The sequence below is a fragment of the Amyelois transitella genome, chromosome 4, assembly GCF_032362555.1.
Source record: "Amyelois transitella isolate CPQ chromosome 4, ilAmyTran1.1, whole genome shotgun sequence".
Lineage (NCBI taxonomy): Eukaryota > Metazoa > Arthropoda > Insecta > Lepidoptera > Pyralidae > Amyelois > Amyelois transitella.
The window spans coordinates 11,040,673-11,062,707 of NC_083507.1; the positions used below are offsets into that span (position 1 = coordinate 11,040,673).

The following is a 22,035-nucleotide window of genomic DNA, read 5'->3' on the forward strand; positions in this document are numbered from 1 at the left end:
ATAATGTTAGTCTTAATCAGATCATGGCTCCTTTTTTGACATGGACAATTATATCAGCAGGTGAACACATACAGGAAATTACTGAAATAATTGACTACTAGGATTATTGTATGGTTATTTAGGACTGCATGTTCACCGAAAATAATAAAAAAAAATAAGTGACTCGAAAAGCCACATGTCTTAACATTTCCATTGGATAACAACATTTATAATGCAAGACTACAGAGTATGTAATAGCAAAAGCACTGCGTAATGTATCTGCGAATCCCGAAATAGTTCGGTGTCGGTATCTAGGTCAGGCTAGGAGTTATGACGACGCCGCCGGCGAGCAGCCGAACAGATATCTTGGTACCTAAATATATATTTGATCAAATAAACAAACTAGCTAAGGAATTAACCTCAACTAGTTTAGACAATGATGATTTTTCAGCTGGGATTAGGCATAGGTCACCTGTTTTCGCGCCAATTTTTGTCTTATAAGCTACCATAATTATACTCGTACTATTGAGAAGAGCCTTGGACATTTACAGTCAATCGAAATCAAATGGCATCGGTTTACGTCAATTGAAAAGCAATCATGGATAGAGTCCAGTGGAGCGTAGTGTAATATTTAACCATATGTCCGTATATACCATATTTATATCTTATCATTGACGCACAAACTGAATGTAAATCTCTTTTGCTGCACAGTTGTTTACATAGTACTTATAGTATTTCACAAAATTTCATTACTGTGTACGTCATAGGAGTTCTAACGTTTGGATTATCTAAACACATAGCCAGTATTCCAGATTCAGATTTCATTCAGATCTCCTATCAAACCACATTTCATTTTCGTTCTGTTGACTTCAAAGCACGGTCCCACTAAAATCCAGCTGTCTCAAATATTCAACACATACAGATCGGAATAATTACTGAGAATTCCGAGGTTCAACAGTAATACTTTTTCTAATCATTTTAACTAAATTAATCGATCAAACGGCCGAAAATAGAGTCGCTTTGAAAAAATGGCCTAATAAGAAGCAGTTGTACTTTCGTTTACTAATACTTAATATGAAAAGCTTGGTAAGTTTTTTGGGTCGGCTGTCTAACATTACTTCAAAATCTGTTAATACGTAAATAACAGCTTTGTGCAGATTTGACTAGAAGTAAACTTCATAACCAAATTAACACTTGTGAAAAACCGCTATCTATTCATTGTTTAGGGCAAGGTTATAAAGATTAGATATCTTTGGGTTTTGGGTCTGTCTTTTACACTCTGCCGCCAAATATTCAATCGGTACTGATTGAAGTAACAGATTTTACAAAAAAAATTAAAGAATAGAAGTTCTGTTTAAACTTTAATGGTGCAGTAAAGAATTATTGTTAAAACAGGACTTGATTTGAGTCCAGGAAAAAAACTTTTAAAATCCACTACACATTTTTAATTTTATATCGAGACATCGAAAATTCTTATACTATCAAAAGACAGAATCGTCTGCCGTGGAAATACAAATCTATGATAAAATTACTATCATGAATGCCAAAAGTAAAGATAAAGCAAAAATAGACGCCTCCTTTTAAATGTGTTATTCTTATTATCACTTACTTTTTGTAGAAATACTCATTTATCTTGTACAAGACTTAGGAGGTCCGGCTTAGATGTAACTTTCTTATAATGGACCTAAGGTAATCCGTATTTTTTCAACATAATGAGTTCTGCGAGACTGCCGTTGGTATTATTATTTGAAATAACACAAGAATCTTCATTTATATTTGCATTTCCCGGCAGACTTTTTGTTATGTGTTTACTAAGAAAGGTCTGGTTTACATAATTGAACGGTGGGTAAGCAGTCGATGAAATTATCAACTTTTCCGCTGCACTGCCAGCTCTACATAATTTGAGTATAACCGCGTAACTAATTATAGGTTGTATTCGTTCATTACTGAATGGATGCCTATTCGAACGCATTGCATACTTGATTGCTTCAAGTAATTGACTAATTGATGGGTAATTAGAGATGGTGTTTAAAATTAAGAAAGGATACTATGAAGTATTGTTGTTTTTGTCACTTTTATTCCCGTGCGAGCCAATTTAAGTTAAAAGTGTATTGAAAAAAAAAGTCATCAAAATATCTTAAAAAGACTAAATAGATTTCGGAAACTACACAAACACAAATTTGAGAATAAAAAGATTATAATGCAGAATCTAGTTCTAGTTCACACGTAGATCTAGTTCACAAAACTAAATATACGTTGAACGTGTTAATTAAAAACCTGGATATCTTTCGTTATAATACATTTGGCAAAAGCCATACACGAGATCAATACTAACCAAAATACAATTTTTATATAACTCTAACCAAAATTCTTATACAACAAAACAAAATTTAAATGATACATATAAAAAATTATAAATGGTCTGTTAGTACCTACTATACAAAATAAATCTTGTCAGCGCATCTTGTTTATATGACTGCTGCTGCATTAATCTACCTTTATGTTTACGTTAATTGATACAAAGCTGGAATTCCAGCTTTATTGACCCATCCCTGTCGAAGTTCCACAGAAGTTTTATATCGACGCGACTAAACAGTCTAAAGTTAGTAATGTACACCAATTAAGGTTACATGAGAAACGTTTCAATTTAACGATGGTTTGGAACAGGCCACATATCAAACAGTTCATTTTAAATATCGTAAGGATAATATACAACAGAATGAATTATCAAGAAAGACAAACAGAATGAAATTGAAAACGAATGTTAGGATAGGTACCATCATTTTGTTCTTGTGACACTTTTTCCGGTTATATTAAGTAAATGCTTTAATGTTCACTAAAGGAGTACATTACAAATATAAAACAGTAGTACAATGCAAAGGCGGGCTTATCCCTAAGTGGGATCTCTTCTTAAGGGTTCATAGTTCAGATTCGGAGGCGCGAACATCATATTTATAAGGGTAATGTATGTCGTCAGCACGATGTAATTTTGTTTATGACTAATGCACGTTTGTAACGATGACAAAAGCTTACAATTCAACAAAAGTGTTGTAATTCCACACCGTTACGTGTCTGTTAACGGGAGCCAGAAGTTTGGAAAGTAAACTTTATGGTCTATTGTTAAGGTGCGATTTTGTTTTGTGGTTGATTGAGAGCGGAGGCGGTCGGCGTCTTTGACCGAGAGAGATAACATCTACATTGGGCAGGTAGGCTTTTATTGCCGGTGCAGCGGTCGACCTGCCTTCCCTCCATCCCTGCATTTTACTAGGACCACGAATTTGAGGTTCGTGTTATTTTTCACACGAGAAAACAGAGATAACTACCTGATATTCGCATCTAAACAGAAATTTCAAGATTAATCTATAATAACACTATAAAGAGAACTTGTCTAATTATTTTATGCCCTAAATGGCAATCGGCAAGTAGAAAGGCGAGGTTCAACGTACGTGACCTGGCACCAGATCGAATGGAAAACCAGGGTTTTCAATCAACAACCGTGCGCGGCGCCGGCGAGATGAACGGCATTCCTCGACAACTCTTCATTGTCATGTTAACCAAACAGCTCATTATGCTGTTATTTTAACAAGCCATACAGTCGTTGCGCGAGTATTTTAGATTTAATCATATTTGTATTGGGCTCGTAGCTCTCATAGGCTGCGGGCTATTGTGGCGGACAGCTTTTTTTTACGCGTAAGCGCATCAGCCCACTCGAGTTTTTGGAATTCCTTCGATCCCCCCGCGTGGCGCCGTTGGCGGTCCGCGTTCATTCATAACTCGGCGTGATGCCATCCCCTCCCTTCCAAACAGCATTAGTTTCTATTACACGTTTAGATCGTATCACATGTGTCGGAAAGGCCGAGTGCCGGAAAAGAAGACGAAAACAAAACACCGAATTGTTTTCGTTTACTATTGAATTGACGTTACATTTTTTCGTCTCGCAAGCCACCAACGTTGTTCGATATTTTCGAACATCGTGTAGATATCTCGTTTCAATGCGAGCTATCAGATGGTGAACAACCTTTTACATTCACGCAAAAAATACTGAACAGGATATAATTGGCATAATTTAGTTAAAATATTTTTTAGATTGTTTACAGTGAACAACAAAAGGTTCAAGGAAATGACGTCATTGTCACAGGTTAAGATGCATCAGCTAAAACACATGTTGAAGTTTCTTTTAAATAAGCTTCAACAATAGCATCTTTTGAAACGAAGAAATGGTGCTTAAGACCGGTGACAATGAAATTTACATATTGACAATGCATTGGAAGCAGGTAGTTGGCCACATCATACGGGTACTGTTGGAAGTTGGAGACAAGTAAAATTTTTGTAAAAGTAGTGGACATTATTACATTTAGTAAAAATAAAGTAAAGCATTATCCTAAAAAAAACATCGGTTTGCCGAAATTATTTGTAAATAAAAACTTATTGATAGGCACTACACTGTAAATAGTAAATTTTAAACTCTCAAAGTTTTAACTTCTTTGTCTAAGGATCTTTGAAAATAAATTGATTGATGTGTTGAAAAGATTGCCAGGAAAAATAAATTTATATGTCGTGTCTGCTTTATAGCTTTGCATCTGGGCCATATTGCGGTAATACAACACATGGTTTATGTTTGATGTTCACATCATATACATATATATAATACTTATCTAATGAAGTTTTATCAAGAGATATTAGTTTTAATTTTGCCTTTAACGAGACTCACAATTCAATAAATCAAACAGAATCTGGACGCGAAAGGGAAAGGCAGGGCTAAATGGTAAAAATACCAAGTCTAAGAAGAATACATTGGATAGATTTCAACGAGCTATTTATTAGTTTTCAGAAATACACAAAGTTCTTTCTACTGAATTGCTCGTTGTGCTCAGAAAGTAACAATAGAAAAGACCTCACGAAGGACACACCAAATTGAATCCAGGCAACGAATTGGACGATATAATTTAAGCTTTGTATAATTAACACGAAGAAGAAGAAGCAAAACACGCTACATTTCACTCTGAATGTTCCTTTTACCACACCAATGATTATAATAGTTATCTAGATATTTATAAGTACTACGCAAATATAATGTGAATGAAAGTATGTGACTAGCTGCAAGATAAGTTTTAAGGATCCATTACAACAAACGTAAGTATCGGAATGTGTTAATTCAGTGGTTTTGGTCTTGCGGCCCCATCTTTGAACAGCTGAGAATGCAATCAGGAATACTCCTTCAAAGAGAAGATTTGTAAAATTAAAATACCTAGTAAATGAGTTCGCGGTAGATAGGGAATTGTAGAGATTCCTCGAGTGTAAATGCCAACACACTAGTCTTTTCTACACTGATATTAATTCCAACTTCTAAAGACAATAAAATTGTAATTTTGATTGGAGTAAATAAACTTACAGCTACTATTATACCTTCTACCCAAAACGTATTATTTGAATGAACTTTAAAATAGATTTCACGAGTTAAAGAAGCAAATTTGGTTTTCGGAAAAATCTTACATAGATAGATAAAATACCCTTCATTGCACATAAAATTGTAACAATAGCTTTATTCCAAGCTAAGGTAATACATAAGGGAAAGCAAAGTCCTGGGTAAAAGTCTACTAACCATTATAATTTCCTAAATCTCGTTATCATTTTATTACCTTTATATGACGTTGTATGTAGTTTCTTGATTGTGTAAAGAAATCCCTTTGCATACAACGTTAGTGGGTTATCAACGTATGTTTGGATGCTTAGTTTATTGCTTATAATAATGTAATCTAATGTTAAGGGGCCGTCGTTAGTTTCGTAAATGGAGCACGTTGTTATGACAAAAATAAGCTCGCTGAGATGGTGTGCTTCATGATTGCACAGTCTTCTACTCATTTTTTTATTATTTACACCTGACTTAGGTGTAAGTAAATACTGAAATAGTGAGTAGTATCTAAGAATTATAAATTATATTCTTCAGCATTTATGATATCAATTGCGAGACAAATGTAACGTCTCAGTTAGTCTGCTTAAATAGGGACTTTTAAAGAACAACACTAAATAATACAAGGTAAAAAACAACAGGGCAGATATAAGAGCATATACCCACGAGATCCGTCTGCTAAATTTGCAGCAGTGACCGACATTTGAATGGCCATTTCCACGGTGCGGTTAGCAACAGCCATTTAAACAATACGCGGTGCCGGCGTTACGGTCGCGGGGTGATCGCCCGTGCGCATGAGTTGCTCACGGCATAATAATTACAAGCAGGGCTACCCACTTGCACTTCATACAGACTAACACCCGACATTGAAAAACTTTAATTTAAATATCAAATATCTTTATTAAAAAATAACTGGCCAAATTAAAAATAGTATAAAAATTACAAAATTTAAGGATAAAAGAAATCTTTAAAAAAATTTTTTGGAACTTCATCGAAGAAGTAGTTTTGCGATTTGGTCATTTTTACAAATGGCAACCCTATAAACGCAGTAAAGACCCCAGCGCAGTTTATAGGCCGGCTCAACGCCCCGCCCCTCCCCGCCGCACCTGACCGCCTGCAGGACCGCATTCCACTCCCATGCGACTGCGCGTCCTGCAGCCTCCAGAACCCTTCCAAAATGTCATTTTTTATTAATGAACGAGCGTTGTCTAGACTTGAACACCAGGTGATTGGGACGTAATTGAGCAGGTGTATGATATTTTTACTGTACTTAGAGGTAGTGTTCGCTGAGTTCATTACAAAGATAAAACTATTATTGGTAAAACTATGACATAACAAAGACAATTTATTACCGAATACATCAAAATTTCAATTTTCATTTAACAAATCCTTTACATTTCAATAATCACATCCGAACAGAATCAAATCATGAACCATAAAAATATCATTAAAAAGGTATTAAAATTTCAAATGGAAAAATACGACGTAGATAATTTAGAGCACAATAAAATGTCATCAAGATGTGGACGTCTCACAGAATGGACCGATGGGTTACAATCAAAACCATCAGTTCTATTATACAAACTAGACTTCCACGATCACAAGTCATCACACCCGATTCACACGCTTATTGCTTATTCCATTAACTAAATCAGACGATGACGAATCGACCACTAAATCGAGATTATAATCATTATACGAACTCGCATTCTTCAAGAAGAATCCGTGAAGCGTCGGTATGCACAGAATCGATTCCAACTTGTTTTGTTTTCGCTACGTCATAACTCGACTCGATACCGAACTCGTTGGACCAGTGATCGAGACTCATTTCGAATTTGAAAGCAGAATCGCTAATCAATATGGCTCAGAGTTCATCAATACACCGTTTAAAAGGTTTGTCAGCTATAAATTTTTATGATTTCACTAATTGATATGTTAATAATAAGAAATAAAAGATGGAACCCTGTTTTCAAGTATCTTATTTTATAGTGAATCTCCGAGGAACATAGAATTGAGCATTGATGGTTGCCGATGCTGACCTTAATATGGATAAGAAGATGAAGGATCATTTGGCGAACAAAGACAAACAACATATTAAAATTTATAGATCACACATAGTTATCTTTTAAATGGCCATTGACAGCAGATAAGAGGGTTTCTGCTAATGTGTCAACCGATAGCATTTGACTTCTCAGGAATCCATAGCAATTTTTAATCAATAGAGCTCATAAAAACAATACTGAAATAGTGAGCGACACAAACAATGAGGTGTTCACTGTGTTTGGAAAAAAAAATTGCCAATTCAAATTTAAAAGAACTAGATTAGAAAGTAAAAAAATGCAAACAATGAAACGTTTACAAAAATGTTTGGGCAAAAACCATGCTTTAGTTTTGGATTTGTAACATTCTTAACATTATTAAGCGGAAAGCAAGATAAAATTCCTCAAGTGAATCCATCTCAAAGAGCAAACACGCTCGGACATGTCTGGAACTACTACATCCAATTCAAGGTTGATTCAATTCACAAAAACCTTCAAATTATCAAAATATCCTATAAAAGAATCACGAACTCGCTACAACGAAACTTCAATGAAATATACATAGTTCCTTTGCCTAGGAACAGATCAATGAAAATTTAGCAATAAATACTAATCACAGTAATAAAAAGTAATGGAAATGTCATTGAGCTGGTCACACAGCCATATTTTATTGCCTATTGTGAAGTGTGCGCATGCGATTTCATTTGGCGTTGATTCAATCAATTTGACCACATTGACAACATCCATTGAGCAAATGATACACATGACGAGACAATGAATGGTTTGGAAACATTAGAACAATAGCTTATTGAAGATCAATAGAATAGAATAGAATAGAATAGAATAGATTTATTTTCAAAATTGGATACAAGGTATCACTTATTGACGTCACATAACTTAAATCTAATTATAACTACTACCGCTTCCAAAGCGCATGTGTAGAAGAAGCGGCGGAACAAACTACACTGCAGCATTTTCATAGGACGTCAATTTACAAATATAGATCTCTTAAATCTAAATCGTGGACGAATGCACATTGTCTACATTAAAAAACATGTATGAATGTAGAACTGATTATGTCAATCTAAAACTATACTTAGACTTAAGTGCTCTATACAATTAATCGAATGAGATTTGACTAGCGTAAGTGCGATTGATTCTCACCAATAAATATACGTAACTATGCAATTTATATTTTAATTTTTTTTTTTTTAAATATAGACAGAGATTTTAATTTTTCGAATCTACATAATCAAACGAACTTTTTTCAAAGGGTATTTATTATCTACCAGTTCACATTTTTTTCAAGAAGTAATATTCTTCTTCCCAAAATGGTAAAAAATGAAAGGTTGCATTTTATATAATCAAGAGTAGATTAGAACCTTCCAAATATTACAAGTCACACCAACGCAATATCTGACTCACATTCCAGTTTTACGTACTAAGTGGTTATACTCATTGAGAAGTATACTTTTGATATGTCGAGATAAAACTTCCCACACAGCCCCGAAAACGATCAATACAGCTTAAAAGAAACACAAAGAGGTTCATTTAGATAAATAAGACTATCGCAAAGTGATTCGATAAGGTAATTAAGAAAATATCTTTATACTCTGTAAAACGAATTTGCATTGAATTTAAAGCTGAGGACAGAAAGCTGCAGGGAACAGGTTTTATATAAAAGGACGACTGTTTTACAGGTTTCTTGGCATATATTATATATATTTATAATCAAAATATAATCAATGAAGAATATTTCGTATTCATCGTAAATTATATTTGAGTCATTTGCAAAATAGTTGTACATACACTAAACAAAATCTGTCTCCTTGAATATTTACTATTTTAATGTTGGATTTATATGATTAATTCTATTTTATGTGCTTCTTATAACTATTATTTAAACGTTTATCACTTTTATAACACTAGATTTATAAATAATTTCTAAATTAGTAATAAAATTAAGACGTAATTTAATGCCTTTCATACAATATTTTTTTGTCGCCCACACACTCCCTCTAATTCAAACTAATAATTTGGTATTTTATGTTTTAAATCTAATTGTATTTAGCTCATAGTAGAATAGGTGAAAATATTGTTTTACGCAAAACCGATTGTTATTAGTAAAAGATAATGCATAGGCGATTTATTGGTTTTTAATTAAATGTCTCCAATTTATTTCTTTTGTGTAATTCTTATGTGTAACTGAAATATTATGGCTATTTAATTGATTTTGAACGCACTCATAATAAATTTTAGTATGGCAATACTGTACGGTACTACCAACTTGACCAAATGACAGTGCGGCCGGTCATTTCACTTTGAGGTTAAGAATCATGGTGTGCTCGAGATTTGTCAACAAAAAATTCTCTTGTTTAACGTGGACTTTTCTGGTAAGTAAATAGTAAATTCCGCAAAAATCTTTTTGAATTATGTTGTTTGGTTTTGTACAATAAGAATAAAACTATGAAACAATTATATTAGTAAGATTTTTCTTTATAAATTTTTTGAAGGTTATGTTGACACCACTGGAAATTGTTCTTTTGTGTGACGTTCAAGCGTTACACAATCTTTTGTGTAACATGTGTAACGTTACACAAAGGATAAGGGTGTATCTATATCTGCACTTTGTAATATCTTGAATAAGTAAAATTATAAAATATTTTTTAAAAATAGGTATGGTTGCCTATTTATTATGCTGCTTGATCAATTTTATTTTGAGTAGGTATTAGGTATCTTTGGTAAATATTATTAATTATCCTTTCAGATATTTATGACATTTTTTTTGTTCAACTATAGTATTTTAATTTAAAAAAAAATGATAAGTATTGGTGTGTTTGCTCTATAGGTACCGAAAAATGCCTCCGATGACTCCAGCCGAACGCCAAAAAAAATACAGAGAAAAATTAAAACGCGAAAATCCCGATAAATTAGAAAAATTGAAAAAAGAGAATGCTGAGAGGACCAAGAGAAAATATAAACCGATTAACCAATTTTCAGATTATTTGCAGAATGAAAAACGAAAAAAATGGCGAGAGCAAAAGCAGAAAAGAAATGGTGAACCATCCACTAGCAAACCAACCAACACTGCTGAAACGACTCAAAAAGAAAAACGTAAAGTTCGATATATTTTATCAAAAGAAAATTCAGTATTAAAAGACAAAGTTCAAAAGATGGCTAGAGTTATAAAAAAACAAAGAAGAGCTATATCTCGCTACAAAGTAAAAATTGAAAATTTAAAAAAATCCATAGACAAATTAGAAGAGGACTTACAGTTTTGCGAAAATTTAGACAAAAATATCACTACGAAAAATAAAGAAGCAACAACACCATGTTCAAAAACAGAAAAATTTTTGGAAGAAACAGTGCCAAATATACCTACTCCAGAGAAAAAAAAAGTAAAAAAGGTGATACTTGAAGGATATGTTTTGAAAGAATCGTTGAATAATCAGTACAATAAAGCAGAAAAAAAACCCGAGAAAAAGGTTTTAAAGAATGTGGTTGACAACGAATTAGTAAGAAAGTACAAATTAAAGACTAAACTCGGCCATTCTTGCTTCGGATTAAAAGGTAGACTCAGACAAAGACAAACACAACTTCAGAAGAAAAGGAGAAGGATGAACGAGATACAATTATTTTTAGAAAGGGACGATAACAGCAGAATTACAGCAGGAAAAAAAGAGACTATAACATGTAAGAAAAATAAAAAACAAAGAAGATATCTACTAGATTCACTAGATAAATTACATAAAAAGTATAAAGAGAAAGGTGGTTCGGTTTCATATACAACTTTCACCAGATACAAGCCGTTTTATATTTTGGATCCTAAGAGTTCCCAAAGAAACACATGTGCATGTGTCAAACATGCAAATTTGTCATTTCTAGCGCAGAAACTAAAAATACTCGGACTTCTTGAAACAGACGATTTGGAACAGTTGGTTTCAGAAATTGTATGTGACAAGTTCAATGAGAAGTGTATGTATAATGAATGCGATAGATGTAAAGATAAGATTATTTCATTTGATGAGTCACAAAAAAATAAAGATATGACTGTGTTTTGGTACAGCTGGGTTACAAAGAAACATGAATACACTAAAATAAAAAGTACTGACCAGGAAACTGAAACCAAGACTACAAAGAAGACTTCTAAAGAAATGGTACAAGGTACGTTAGAAACTTTGATACAGACATTTTCGGAACAACTTCTCATATTCAAAAAACACTTTTTCAACATTTATCATGCATACCAAATGTATAAAAGATGTAAAGAAACACTAACTGAAAATCAGTGCATTATACATTGCGATTTCTCTGAAAATTATCTTTGCAAATTAAATGAAGAGGTACAAGCAACACATTTTGCCGGTTCTAAACAACAGTTTACATTACATACTGGAGTCATTTATTACAAAAACGAGCTGGGCTTACAAGAAAAATCATTTTGCACTATTTCACCTTCAAATAATCACGAACCCTCAGCTATTTGGGCTCATCTGACACCTATTTTAGAACAGATAAAAAAAATTATAACGAATGTGACTACAATACACTTTTTTTCCGATGGGCCCACCACCCAGTATCGCCAGAAAGGCAATTTTTATCTACATTCAATTATGATTAAAAAAATGGGTTTTGAAAATTCTACTTGGTCATTCTTTGAATCTGCCCACGGCAAAGGGGCAGCAGATGGGATAGGCGGTGCAGTAAAACGGACATTAGACAAAAAAGTTGCACACGGTGAAGACATTATCAATGCACAAACTGCCTACGACACTCTAATAAAGGGTCAGTCGAAAATTGCTTTCTTTTACATATCGGAAGAAAATATACAAACTGTAAAACAAGAATTTGGTACAAGAGAATTGATCCCTGTTCCAAACACAATGACTATACATCAAGTGATTACAACAGACCAGGACGATACAATAAAATATAGAAAACTGGCTTGTTTCTGTAAAGAAGCATTATGTGATTGTTTTGACTTAAAAGAGCATAACTTGATTATTAAGAATAAGAAGAGAAAATATAATAGAAATATAACGGAAACGGAAAGAACGACAATCAAAAGAAGACGCATTACAAAAAAGAAACGATTAGCAAGAGCAGACAGTGATACAAGCGTTGATTCTGATATAACTTATGCTGAATCCGAAGATAGTGATTGGAAGGTTGAAGAAGAGTGCAAGTCAGAAAACAGTAAAACAGGTGACAAAGAAAATATTTTAGAAGAAAGTAAGACAACAAACCTAATTAAGAGTAGTAATAAGAAAATTACCCTCTTATCTGATATAAGAAATACTCCAGAAAATGTCAGATATTTCGATTTAAAAAATTACGGCCCATTTAGGCTTAATAACGTCGACAAAATAGACATTTCTATAAAACATCAACTAGCTACAAGTTTCGGAACAAACACAAATATTCAATCAAGATTCCAAGATATTAGAAATGAGAGTGCAGCCGAAGAAAATAAGAAAGTGTTAAAAGATATGGAAAATGCAGCAGATGACAATATTACTAATAATGCTAATGCGATAAAAGAAAAGAAGGCAGAAATAGAAGGGGCCACAATAGGTACGGAAGTAGAACTAAAAAGTGATGATACTGAAGAGACCATAATAGAAGAGGGAAAAGTAGTGATAGAAGAAAAACAACCAGAAAAATACTATTTGAACAAGGATAAAAGAAGAGAAAATGAGACTGAATCAGAAAATATAGAAGAGGGAAAAGTAGTGATAGAAGAAAAACAATCAGAAAAATACTACTCGAACAAGGATAAAAGAAGAGAAAATGAGACTGAATCAGAAAATAAAGACTATGCTAAAAGAGACAATGAGACTGAAAATATAACTAAAACTGAAAAAGAAACCAAAGTACAAGAATTAGAAAATTTTATAAACTACAATAAAAATGATAGTGTGTTGGTTAGATATTATGAAAAAAAGGGATGGACATATTATATAGGATTTATTGAAAACGTCGAACTCAGACCTGAAATAAAGTATACAATATTTTTCTTAAAAACTGTAAAAAAACCTCAGCTTAAATTCGTACCCCCAAAAAAAATTGACAGAGATACACTCCCGGCTGCAAATATTGTAAAAAATGTCCATTTAAGTTCAGTTTCAAATTACTATATGTTATCAGAAGACAGTGATCGCATTTATTTTGATTAAGACTTTTAATACTTAATTTAAATTTTTGATATGCACAAATATTATGTTCAGTCAAAGTTTTATAAGTTTAACTTTTGATTTATTTTAATAAGATATTGTTTACTTTCTTTTGGACAAAGTTTTTTAAGTTTGACTTTTGATTTATTTTAATAAGATATTGTTTACTTTCTTTTGGACAAAGTTTTTTAAGTTTGACTTTTGTTTTATTTTAATAATTTACTTTCATTTAAACAAAGCAAAGTTATTTGACTTTTTATTAATTTTAATAAGATATTGTTTATTCTCGTTTGGACAAAGTTTTTTAAGTTTGACTTTTGTTTTATTTTAATAATTTACTTTCATTTAAACAAAGTTATTTGACTTTTTATGTTCATGAACATTATTTTCGCTTAAATCTTTTGTCAGATAAAAAAAAATGTTTTGTAAGTGATTTGGCTATGGATGGATGGTATGTGTACCTTTTTTTTTAATAAAGATCAGATAATTATTTTGATGCTTTTTTTCCAACCACATAATTATACCTATGTACGGACCCTTACAAATTCCTTTGTGGAACAGTTTATCTTTTGTGTAACAAAATCGGACTGTTCTTTTGTGTTTATATTGTGTTACGGTACATCTATTTTGAAAATGACTCATTTATGGTTTTACACAAAACTGTTACCGAATTTTGTTGTACCTACCTAAAATAAACATTAGTTTTTCGCCATTAAAACCCTGATCAGAAAATATCAAAATATCTTTCTTAACTGATAACAAAACCATAGACATCTACAAGAATTAACACCTAACTAAGGGCTGAAAATAAAATTAATATTATAAATCTTTCTTACAAATTAATCGTCGCGTCAGTTATAATACAGGACCTTTATTCTCGTTTTCAGGCTACACGGCCGGTATAATTAAACGCGGTTAAACGTCTAAAGCTTTTTGCTTATTTCCAATGTCGACCGTCCGAATACATACATACATACATATAATCACGTCTATATCCCTTGCCGGGTAGACAGAGCCAACAGATTTTCAGTCTTTTCAAGACTCGTTCACCGTTCGACCACGTTCAGCTGTTTGGCTTTATGATGAAATTGAGATTAGTGACAGGTTGCTAGCCCATCGCCTAAAAGAAGAATCCCAAGTTTATAAGCCTATCCCTTAGTCGCCATTTACGACATCCATGGGAACGAGATGGTTCTATTCTTTAGAGAGATTAGCAGAGATTACATAAATTTTACTTGCTTGACACGACCACAACTTATTTTATTCTTCATTAAACTTTAATCAGATCCTCAATATTTCGGCAACTAGATATATATAACTTTGGTCCAAACTGAGGGTTCACAATATCAGATGGGAATCGCAGTGTGATCCCTAAGGATCTTGGGACACAGGACCCCAAACTTAGGCGCGACCGGGACAAAAACCAGAAGGATGATGCTAAAAACGACTTTAGCTAAACGAGTAATAATGACTAAACTATTGCGGGTAATTGTTCTACAAAAACGGGTTCTTTTAAAGTTCATGATTATTTTTATACCTAGAAGCTGTCGATTAATACTAAGTATGTTATGTACTTAATTAAAATGCAAATGATTTATATATTTACATAGTGATGTAAATTATATACTTTGCTAGTAGAACCTCATAGCAAAACAATGTCATTTATTATATTTTACGAATACGAATGACATGTTTACTCTTGATGACTATTTAACTATTCATGAAATGATTAATTAAATTAGAAGTATCATGACTTATTATGAACTATGGTGAAAGAGTGACATATTTTGGTCTGAATGTGTAAAGAACAGAATAACACAAAGGTGAACATGACCACACATTGCCGCTAACAAAGAAGATAATGTGACAAATGCCTCAGTAACAAACACGACGAAGAACAACTTTAACATTAATTAAGTAGGTATGGAATACTATCTACTGCGCTAAGTATGAAAAAGTCGATGAGGAAAGAAGCAAGCCTTTTAAAATATGTAACAAATAACTTGGCGAATCTAGAGCGAGTGTATAATATAATAAAAGACTAAGATTTCATTCCGGACTCAAGGTTTTAACAAAAGCATGCCATAAAGGTGAAACCACTAGTTAACTTTGTATTTCTTTTTCGCATAGAAAATGCCCGGTCTTGCATTGGTTAAATACTCAAATCTAGCATTGCCATTTTGATATGCCGATAGGGCAGTGCCCAATTCAGAATAACTTGGTAGACACCGTAGAATTTTGAGTCTCCAAAGGAGCTAGACATCCATTTAACATACGTTATAACTTCGCCCATGAAGATAGGAGAGTATGCAAAGAATTCGCCAACCCTGCAACACTAGTGCGAACATCAGACCGGTCCGAGCGACAGGTCGGCACCTGCTGTGCCCGAGGAATGCAGCCACGTCAAACATAAAGGAAAACGATCGTTTCCTTACCGAATCGACACGGGCCCTTTGAATTAGTGACGTGACAAGGGATTTAATCGATTTTCTTTGGAACGTGAATCAGGAAGCTATTTCATTCCTCTCATGCAATTGTAATTTTATCTCCGCTTTCAGGCAGACCCATTTGAACGATTTAAGAGCATTGTGCACTTGATTTTGTATTGTCAATGATTACAATTACTATTGGTACTTGAGACTTGATGCTAGTTTATATAAATTTTGCTGTGCCATTGCTAGGTACTGACAAGTGAATTTAAAAATCATCTCAATCAAGCAATCTAAATCAAGCTTTAGAAATAGATGATATATTTTTGTTTTATCGATGAGAATAATAACTACTTGACTATAAGCCCTGTAATATCATAAATCCATTATTAGGCATCTTATTCGAGATATTGATAAAATTTGTAACGGAGATTAGCAAACGTCAGCTCTGTCTAGATTGAATGAAAACTGACGTCACATGCGACCTCGTTTGTTTCGGATATTGGTTTAACGAGCCATAATCTATTCTCTATTTACGATTTCCTATCGATATGTTTATGATCCAGAGCGCTAAATGATATATTCTGTTATATAAAAGTCTTGGATATTCTCATATACATGTCATGTATAAAAAATAGTTATTTTTTTCTATTATCTATCGGTATTTGCCATTGTTTAGCGTGTTAGTATAATTAATTAATCATTGTGTAGTTTTAGGCCATAGATCAGAATCAATATTTGGAACATAGATTGAGTCAAAATTGCAATGGGTTGCAAATTTTTGGGGCGGCCAGCCATATGATCCCATAGCTTAACTCAAAAGGTACTTTTTTTTAACGTTATCATTGCCATAATTTACCAAAATCAAACCAGCTTTAAAAAAAACAAGATAAATCTTTAAACTAATCAATCTTAGTTTCGAAATGCACTCATAAATAAAAAAAAATAATCCATTCGTAACTGAATAGCACATCGTCAAATCCTTTTCAATAACGCAGATATAAATCCATGCAAAAAAAATAATGGCGGCATCCTGTATGGGGTTTGGGGAGGCCTAATTACAAATGAGAGATGTACTCACAAAGGACTGAAAGGGCTTGATGGAGCGCCATTGAAGTAGAAGGGTTTTGCTTCATGACCAGGTATGCGCCAATTCCAAAATTCGTTTTGTTATGTCCTTGTTGAAGACGTGAAGAGGACATGGGAATTTTTAGGGAGGTTAAGTGTTTTGTTTTATTTATCTATAACTTTTATAATATTGAATGATACATCCAACAATTTATTTTCTTAGTACATATAATTATTTGATGACTTACAATTTTGACAGGAACGCACTGGAATTCACGAAATATCAAAACAAAACGAACTAAAAACACATTTTACTCAGCAGAGTAAGTAATTTGTATACTAGTCAATTTAACTGCAGCAAAATATTTTGTACTTGTAAATATTTACCACAAGATTTAAGATAAGTCAGATTCAATAGTGATAAAACACTTAGCTGGAATTTTACAATGGCGAGACAGTTAGACACTGTGGGAATGTCTTACGACACTATAACATGCCGTGAAACATCTAGGGTGTAGAAGGGAAGTCATGTAATACTTACCCATAAGAAAACTCTTCTCTATGCTTTCACAAAATGTTATGGAAAAAATGAAATAGCCAAAACCACTCGGCGCAAAATTCGGCTTTTTAACTTAAGGTTACCTCCATATAAAGCAGGTATTCACAATAGTAAGAACAAAATTTTGAAAAGTTTTATGAAAGCGAAGAAATTTTATTGTTTTATGGTCTCTATCCGTTGTAAAAGCCTTTTTTTTAGTGCTTTTGTCCTTCTTGTCGGAAATTTTAGACGACCTAGTAGATAGATAGGCCTTTTATCTACTTTATGGTCAAATTCCGGTCCAGTGTCGGGAGAAGGCCTAGTAATAGGTAAAGTAATACCAGAATAATAATAGAAAACATAGCTCAAAAAGATAAAAATATGCCTTCTATTATCCTTTTGAACCAAATATTTTTTTTGCATTTTTTTGTGAATTCTTTTTGCATTTTTTTTTTGTGCTTAAAATTCTTTACGGGAAAGAGACGGAGTATTCCCATTCTACATATACACACAATCACGTCCGTATCCTTTACGGTGTAGACAGAGCCGACAACCGTCAGTCGTAGAGACTGGAGGCCACGTTGAGCTGTATGGCTTAATATTAGAATTATGACGGCCTCTGTGGCGCAGCGGTAGTGCGCTTGTCTGTGTCACCGGAGGTCCCGGGTTCGAATCCCGGCCAGAGTATGATGAGAAACGAACTTTCTCAGATTGGCCTGGGTCTTGGATGTTTATCTATATAAGTATTTATTTTAAAATATAGTATCGTTGAGTTAGTATCTCGTAACACAAGTCTCGAACTTACATCGAGGGTAACTCAATCTGTGTAATTTGTCCCGTATATATTTATAGAATTGAGATTCGACAAGTTAGACCATCGCCTAAAAGAAGAATCCAGAGTTTTTTACCCTTTCCTTTGACTGACTAATCTGCACGTAAAGCGAAGCACCTTGCACATCTTATGTTTTTTCTTCGCTACTCCACTAGTATGAAATCTTTCACTAGATAAATGTGCGCCGGGATTGGTCCAATTCTAGTGTCGGAAACCACACGGCACTATTATAAATTTGCAGAAAACCGCACACATCATCACACCTATCTATGTAACACTACCTCTGTCTTCTCGATTACAAAGTACAGAGTACCTTCTGAATTTCCCATTAGAACGCGAACTAATAAATTAGTAATCACTTTAAGTGCAATCAATAACAGCGGGTTGACGACCTCTGGCTGGTGTTTGCCTAGCGATGTCGAGTCCAGTCCACCCACTAGGTTATTGGACCTACGTATGTCACGCGGCGTTCCAGAGGTGAGAGTTGGCAGTCGAATGATGCAGTTAACAGATAGGTAGGTAAATTGAACCAAAATTATGTAGACGCTGCGCAGATGATTTTATTTATGACGAGAAATATTCGTATTGATATAATTAGTTCTACATTCATTCATGTTTTACGAGTATAATGTAGACAATGTGCATTCGTCCACGATTTAGATTTAACTAAATTTGTAAATTCACGTCTGATGAAAATGCTGCAGTGTAGTTTGTTCCGCCGCTTCTTCTACACATGCTATTTGGAAGCGGTAGTAGTTATAATTAGATTTAAAGTGATGTGACGTCAATAAGTGATACCTTATATCCAATTTTGAAATAAATCTATTCTATTTTATTTATATGAAAAAATGCTACTGCGCATAGTCAACTTAGGTATATGCCGGGAGCTGTGCTACTTACTAGGTAGGTGCTTGGTTGATAGATGTGCAGTGCAGTAGAATACCTACTTGTTGAAAGACCAGTGCTGTCGTGTAGTCTTTACGTAAAAGGATGAATTTACAAAAACCCTTTTAGTAAAAAGCGACTATAGGCATAATGTTATTTAAGCTTCCATGCTGATCTTGTAGCGAAGAAAAAGCAGCGTGTGCCAGCTACTTCACTACTCATGCAGTATGTAAGAGTCAATTAAGGGAAAGGCTTAAGTTGAGAATGTTGGGATTCAATCATCTAGCAGAAAGCAGCCTTTCAATTTCAATACTTTCGAGCTTGTATATTTCGGGGGTTCAGGTAAGATGTACCTACTTAGGAAACTCAAAAATGCGTGACCACTTTGTGGAAAGGTTCGTATCCAACATTGGAGTACCTACCTGATGTAGCTACTCTGTTCAGTTTAGAATGGTCACCTTGCAATGAGTATCTTTTTGAGTTAGCAAAAAAGTAGAGATACCTACCTACGTAACGAGTTGATTGTTAACCGAATATACATACACATACCCAGAAATGCAACCCGGACTTAGTACTAAGTTCAAAGAATTCGTTCAGATAATTTTTAGAACTTCAGGAACAGAAAAGATCAAGTTTACAATTTTCAAATTGAATTGCCTTGGTTTTGCAATAATTCGTTCAATCATTCATTCATTTTTTTTACAATGTTGCCAGTTTCCGTATTTCAATCTATCTATACTAATATAAAGAGGAAAAAAATATATGTGTATATTTGGAATGTTTATATGTTTGTTTCCCACAAAACTACTTAACCGATTTTGACAAAACATATCCCACGCAAAATCTAGTTACAAATAATCATAATATAACGTGGTATTTCAGTGCGGCATTAAAATTTCCAGTGTCACATTCCAACGTTCTAACTTTTGAAATAAACCAATGACGGTTTTTCTACATCAAGCCTTGTTATCTATGTACGACTCCCATGACAGAAGTGATAGATAGGATGCTAGCTTAGAAAGTATCCAAACAGGATATTTAATTTGATAACGATACCCTTTCCCGTCATGGTTTATAATACGAGGTAATATGGTGTAGCTGTTTCATTTGAGGCAAAGGCCTTAATCCATTCGTCTACATTATTCTTTGTGACTTTTATATTCGGTAATCGATATATTCAATAGTCGTTTTAAGAAAATAATGAGCCTTGTTCGATTTGATAGAAGATATTAAATGAATGTCTCCTTCCGGTAGCCCATGAATCTTGTCGTAATCTCATTGCAATACGATAGAATACATTGGAAGTCTGCAAATGCACAAAAGCCGGTAGCCGTCGCGACAAGACGCCGTTAATACCAGCGGCCGTGTATTGCATGATAAGTAGCTATTACTAGATCCAGTAAATACTTCGCGATACTCGGCGCCGGAGCCAGATACATCAACCTCTGTCCTTATTAAGACGGCGACTAGTTGCATTTTTAATTCAGATTTAATAGTTAAACCAGTATCAAGCGCAGTAAAATTACTATTTGCCATGCAATTTGCATAGTTGACCTATCGCATACCTGTATAAAAATTTTATCAATTTGATTCAGATTTAATATGTTCAACTTTAAATGTGATTTAGTCATATTTTGGCGGAAAATTTGATAATATAAAACTTAACTTGTACCTATACAACTTAATGTGTTGCACTCGTGACAATCACGTTTCGCAATTCCGCCTACCGTATCAACTACGCCTACGTAGATATCTCCTAGATGTTTATTTTGATAGTTAATGTTGCGGTGCGCGTATTAGGCAAAATTCGTTTACAGAGGTGGATATCTGGGTATGTGACTTTTTTCAAATAAAACAATGTAAAAAAGCTACGTACTTTATATTAATATATATATATATATATAATGTAACAAATATTTTTAACCATTCTGGAAGTTTTATGTTCCTGTCTAAACTTGTTAGAAGCTCAGGTAAACCTTTTTTTATGACTTTTTATGATCTCAACAAAGCATAGCCACAATCAGCCCTTATTATTTTGGTCGAGATAAGAAAAAGTGGAATTTGCTCAAAGTAGGAGAGAACTCACACAAATGTAAAAGCGCCCTTGGTTTATGCTTAGGTATGAGAATATAAAAAGAGAGAGATATTGTACGAACTTTGAAAGATATTGCCGATGTATAGTTTTAAATTACTGATATGACACATTATGAACATGAAGTATTTTGTGATTCGAGCCTTACATGCCAGTATTGTATTAAATTTATCATTGTAATTTCTATAATTATGACAAAAGTCGTTTCTTCGAAGCCAAATTACATTATATGGGGCCCCTAAAGTAGTGATACATGGGAGTATAATTTAAAGAAAAAAAAAATACTTTTGAGTTTTACATACATATTATTCAAAATACCATCTGCTAATAAATGGGCAAGTAATTGAGGCTTTAAAATTTTAAGTATGATGGTAATTATTTACGTAAAAAATTGGTCTTTTCGTTAGTATTTTTTGTTGTCATTTTTTAAACACCTGGTATTTATAAAAAATTATGAAGATACAGGAAAGGTGGTCTTTACAAGCATTTACAATATATGTAATTATTACGAAATTACAAGGTATACTATGTAAAGTTATATATAAATGTAAACAGGTGGATCACTTACGTACCTAAATATTTAAGTGTGT

The 22,035-nt window shown here is 33.4% G+C and overlaps 2 protein-coding genes across 3 annotated transcripts in view; one reads left to right on the forward strand and one right to left on the reverse strand.

Annotated features, from left to right (window-relative positions):
- Positions 1-22,035, reverse strand: part of LOC106137310 (glypican-6) — a 73,449-nt gene that overhangs the window by 50,901 nt on the left and 513 nt on the right. The window lies entirely within an intron of this gene.
- LOC132901745 (uncharacterized) lies at positions 9,230-14,091 on the forward strand. Its single transcript, XM_060954416.1, has 2 exons — positions 9,230-9,821; positions 10,277-14,091. Exon 2 carries the CDS (start codon positions 10,287-10,289, stop codon positions 13,602-13,604), a length of 3,318 nt encoding a protein of 1,105 aa, XP_060810399.1. The 5' UTR covers positions 9,230-9,821; positions 10,277-10,286; the 3' UTR covers positions 13,605-14,091.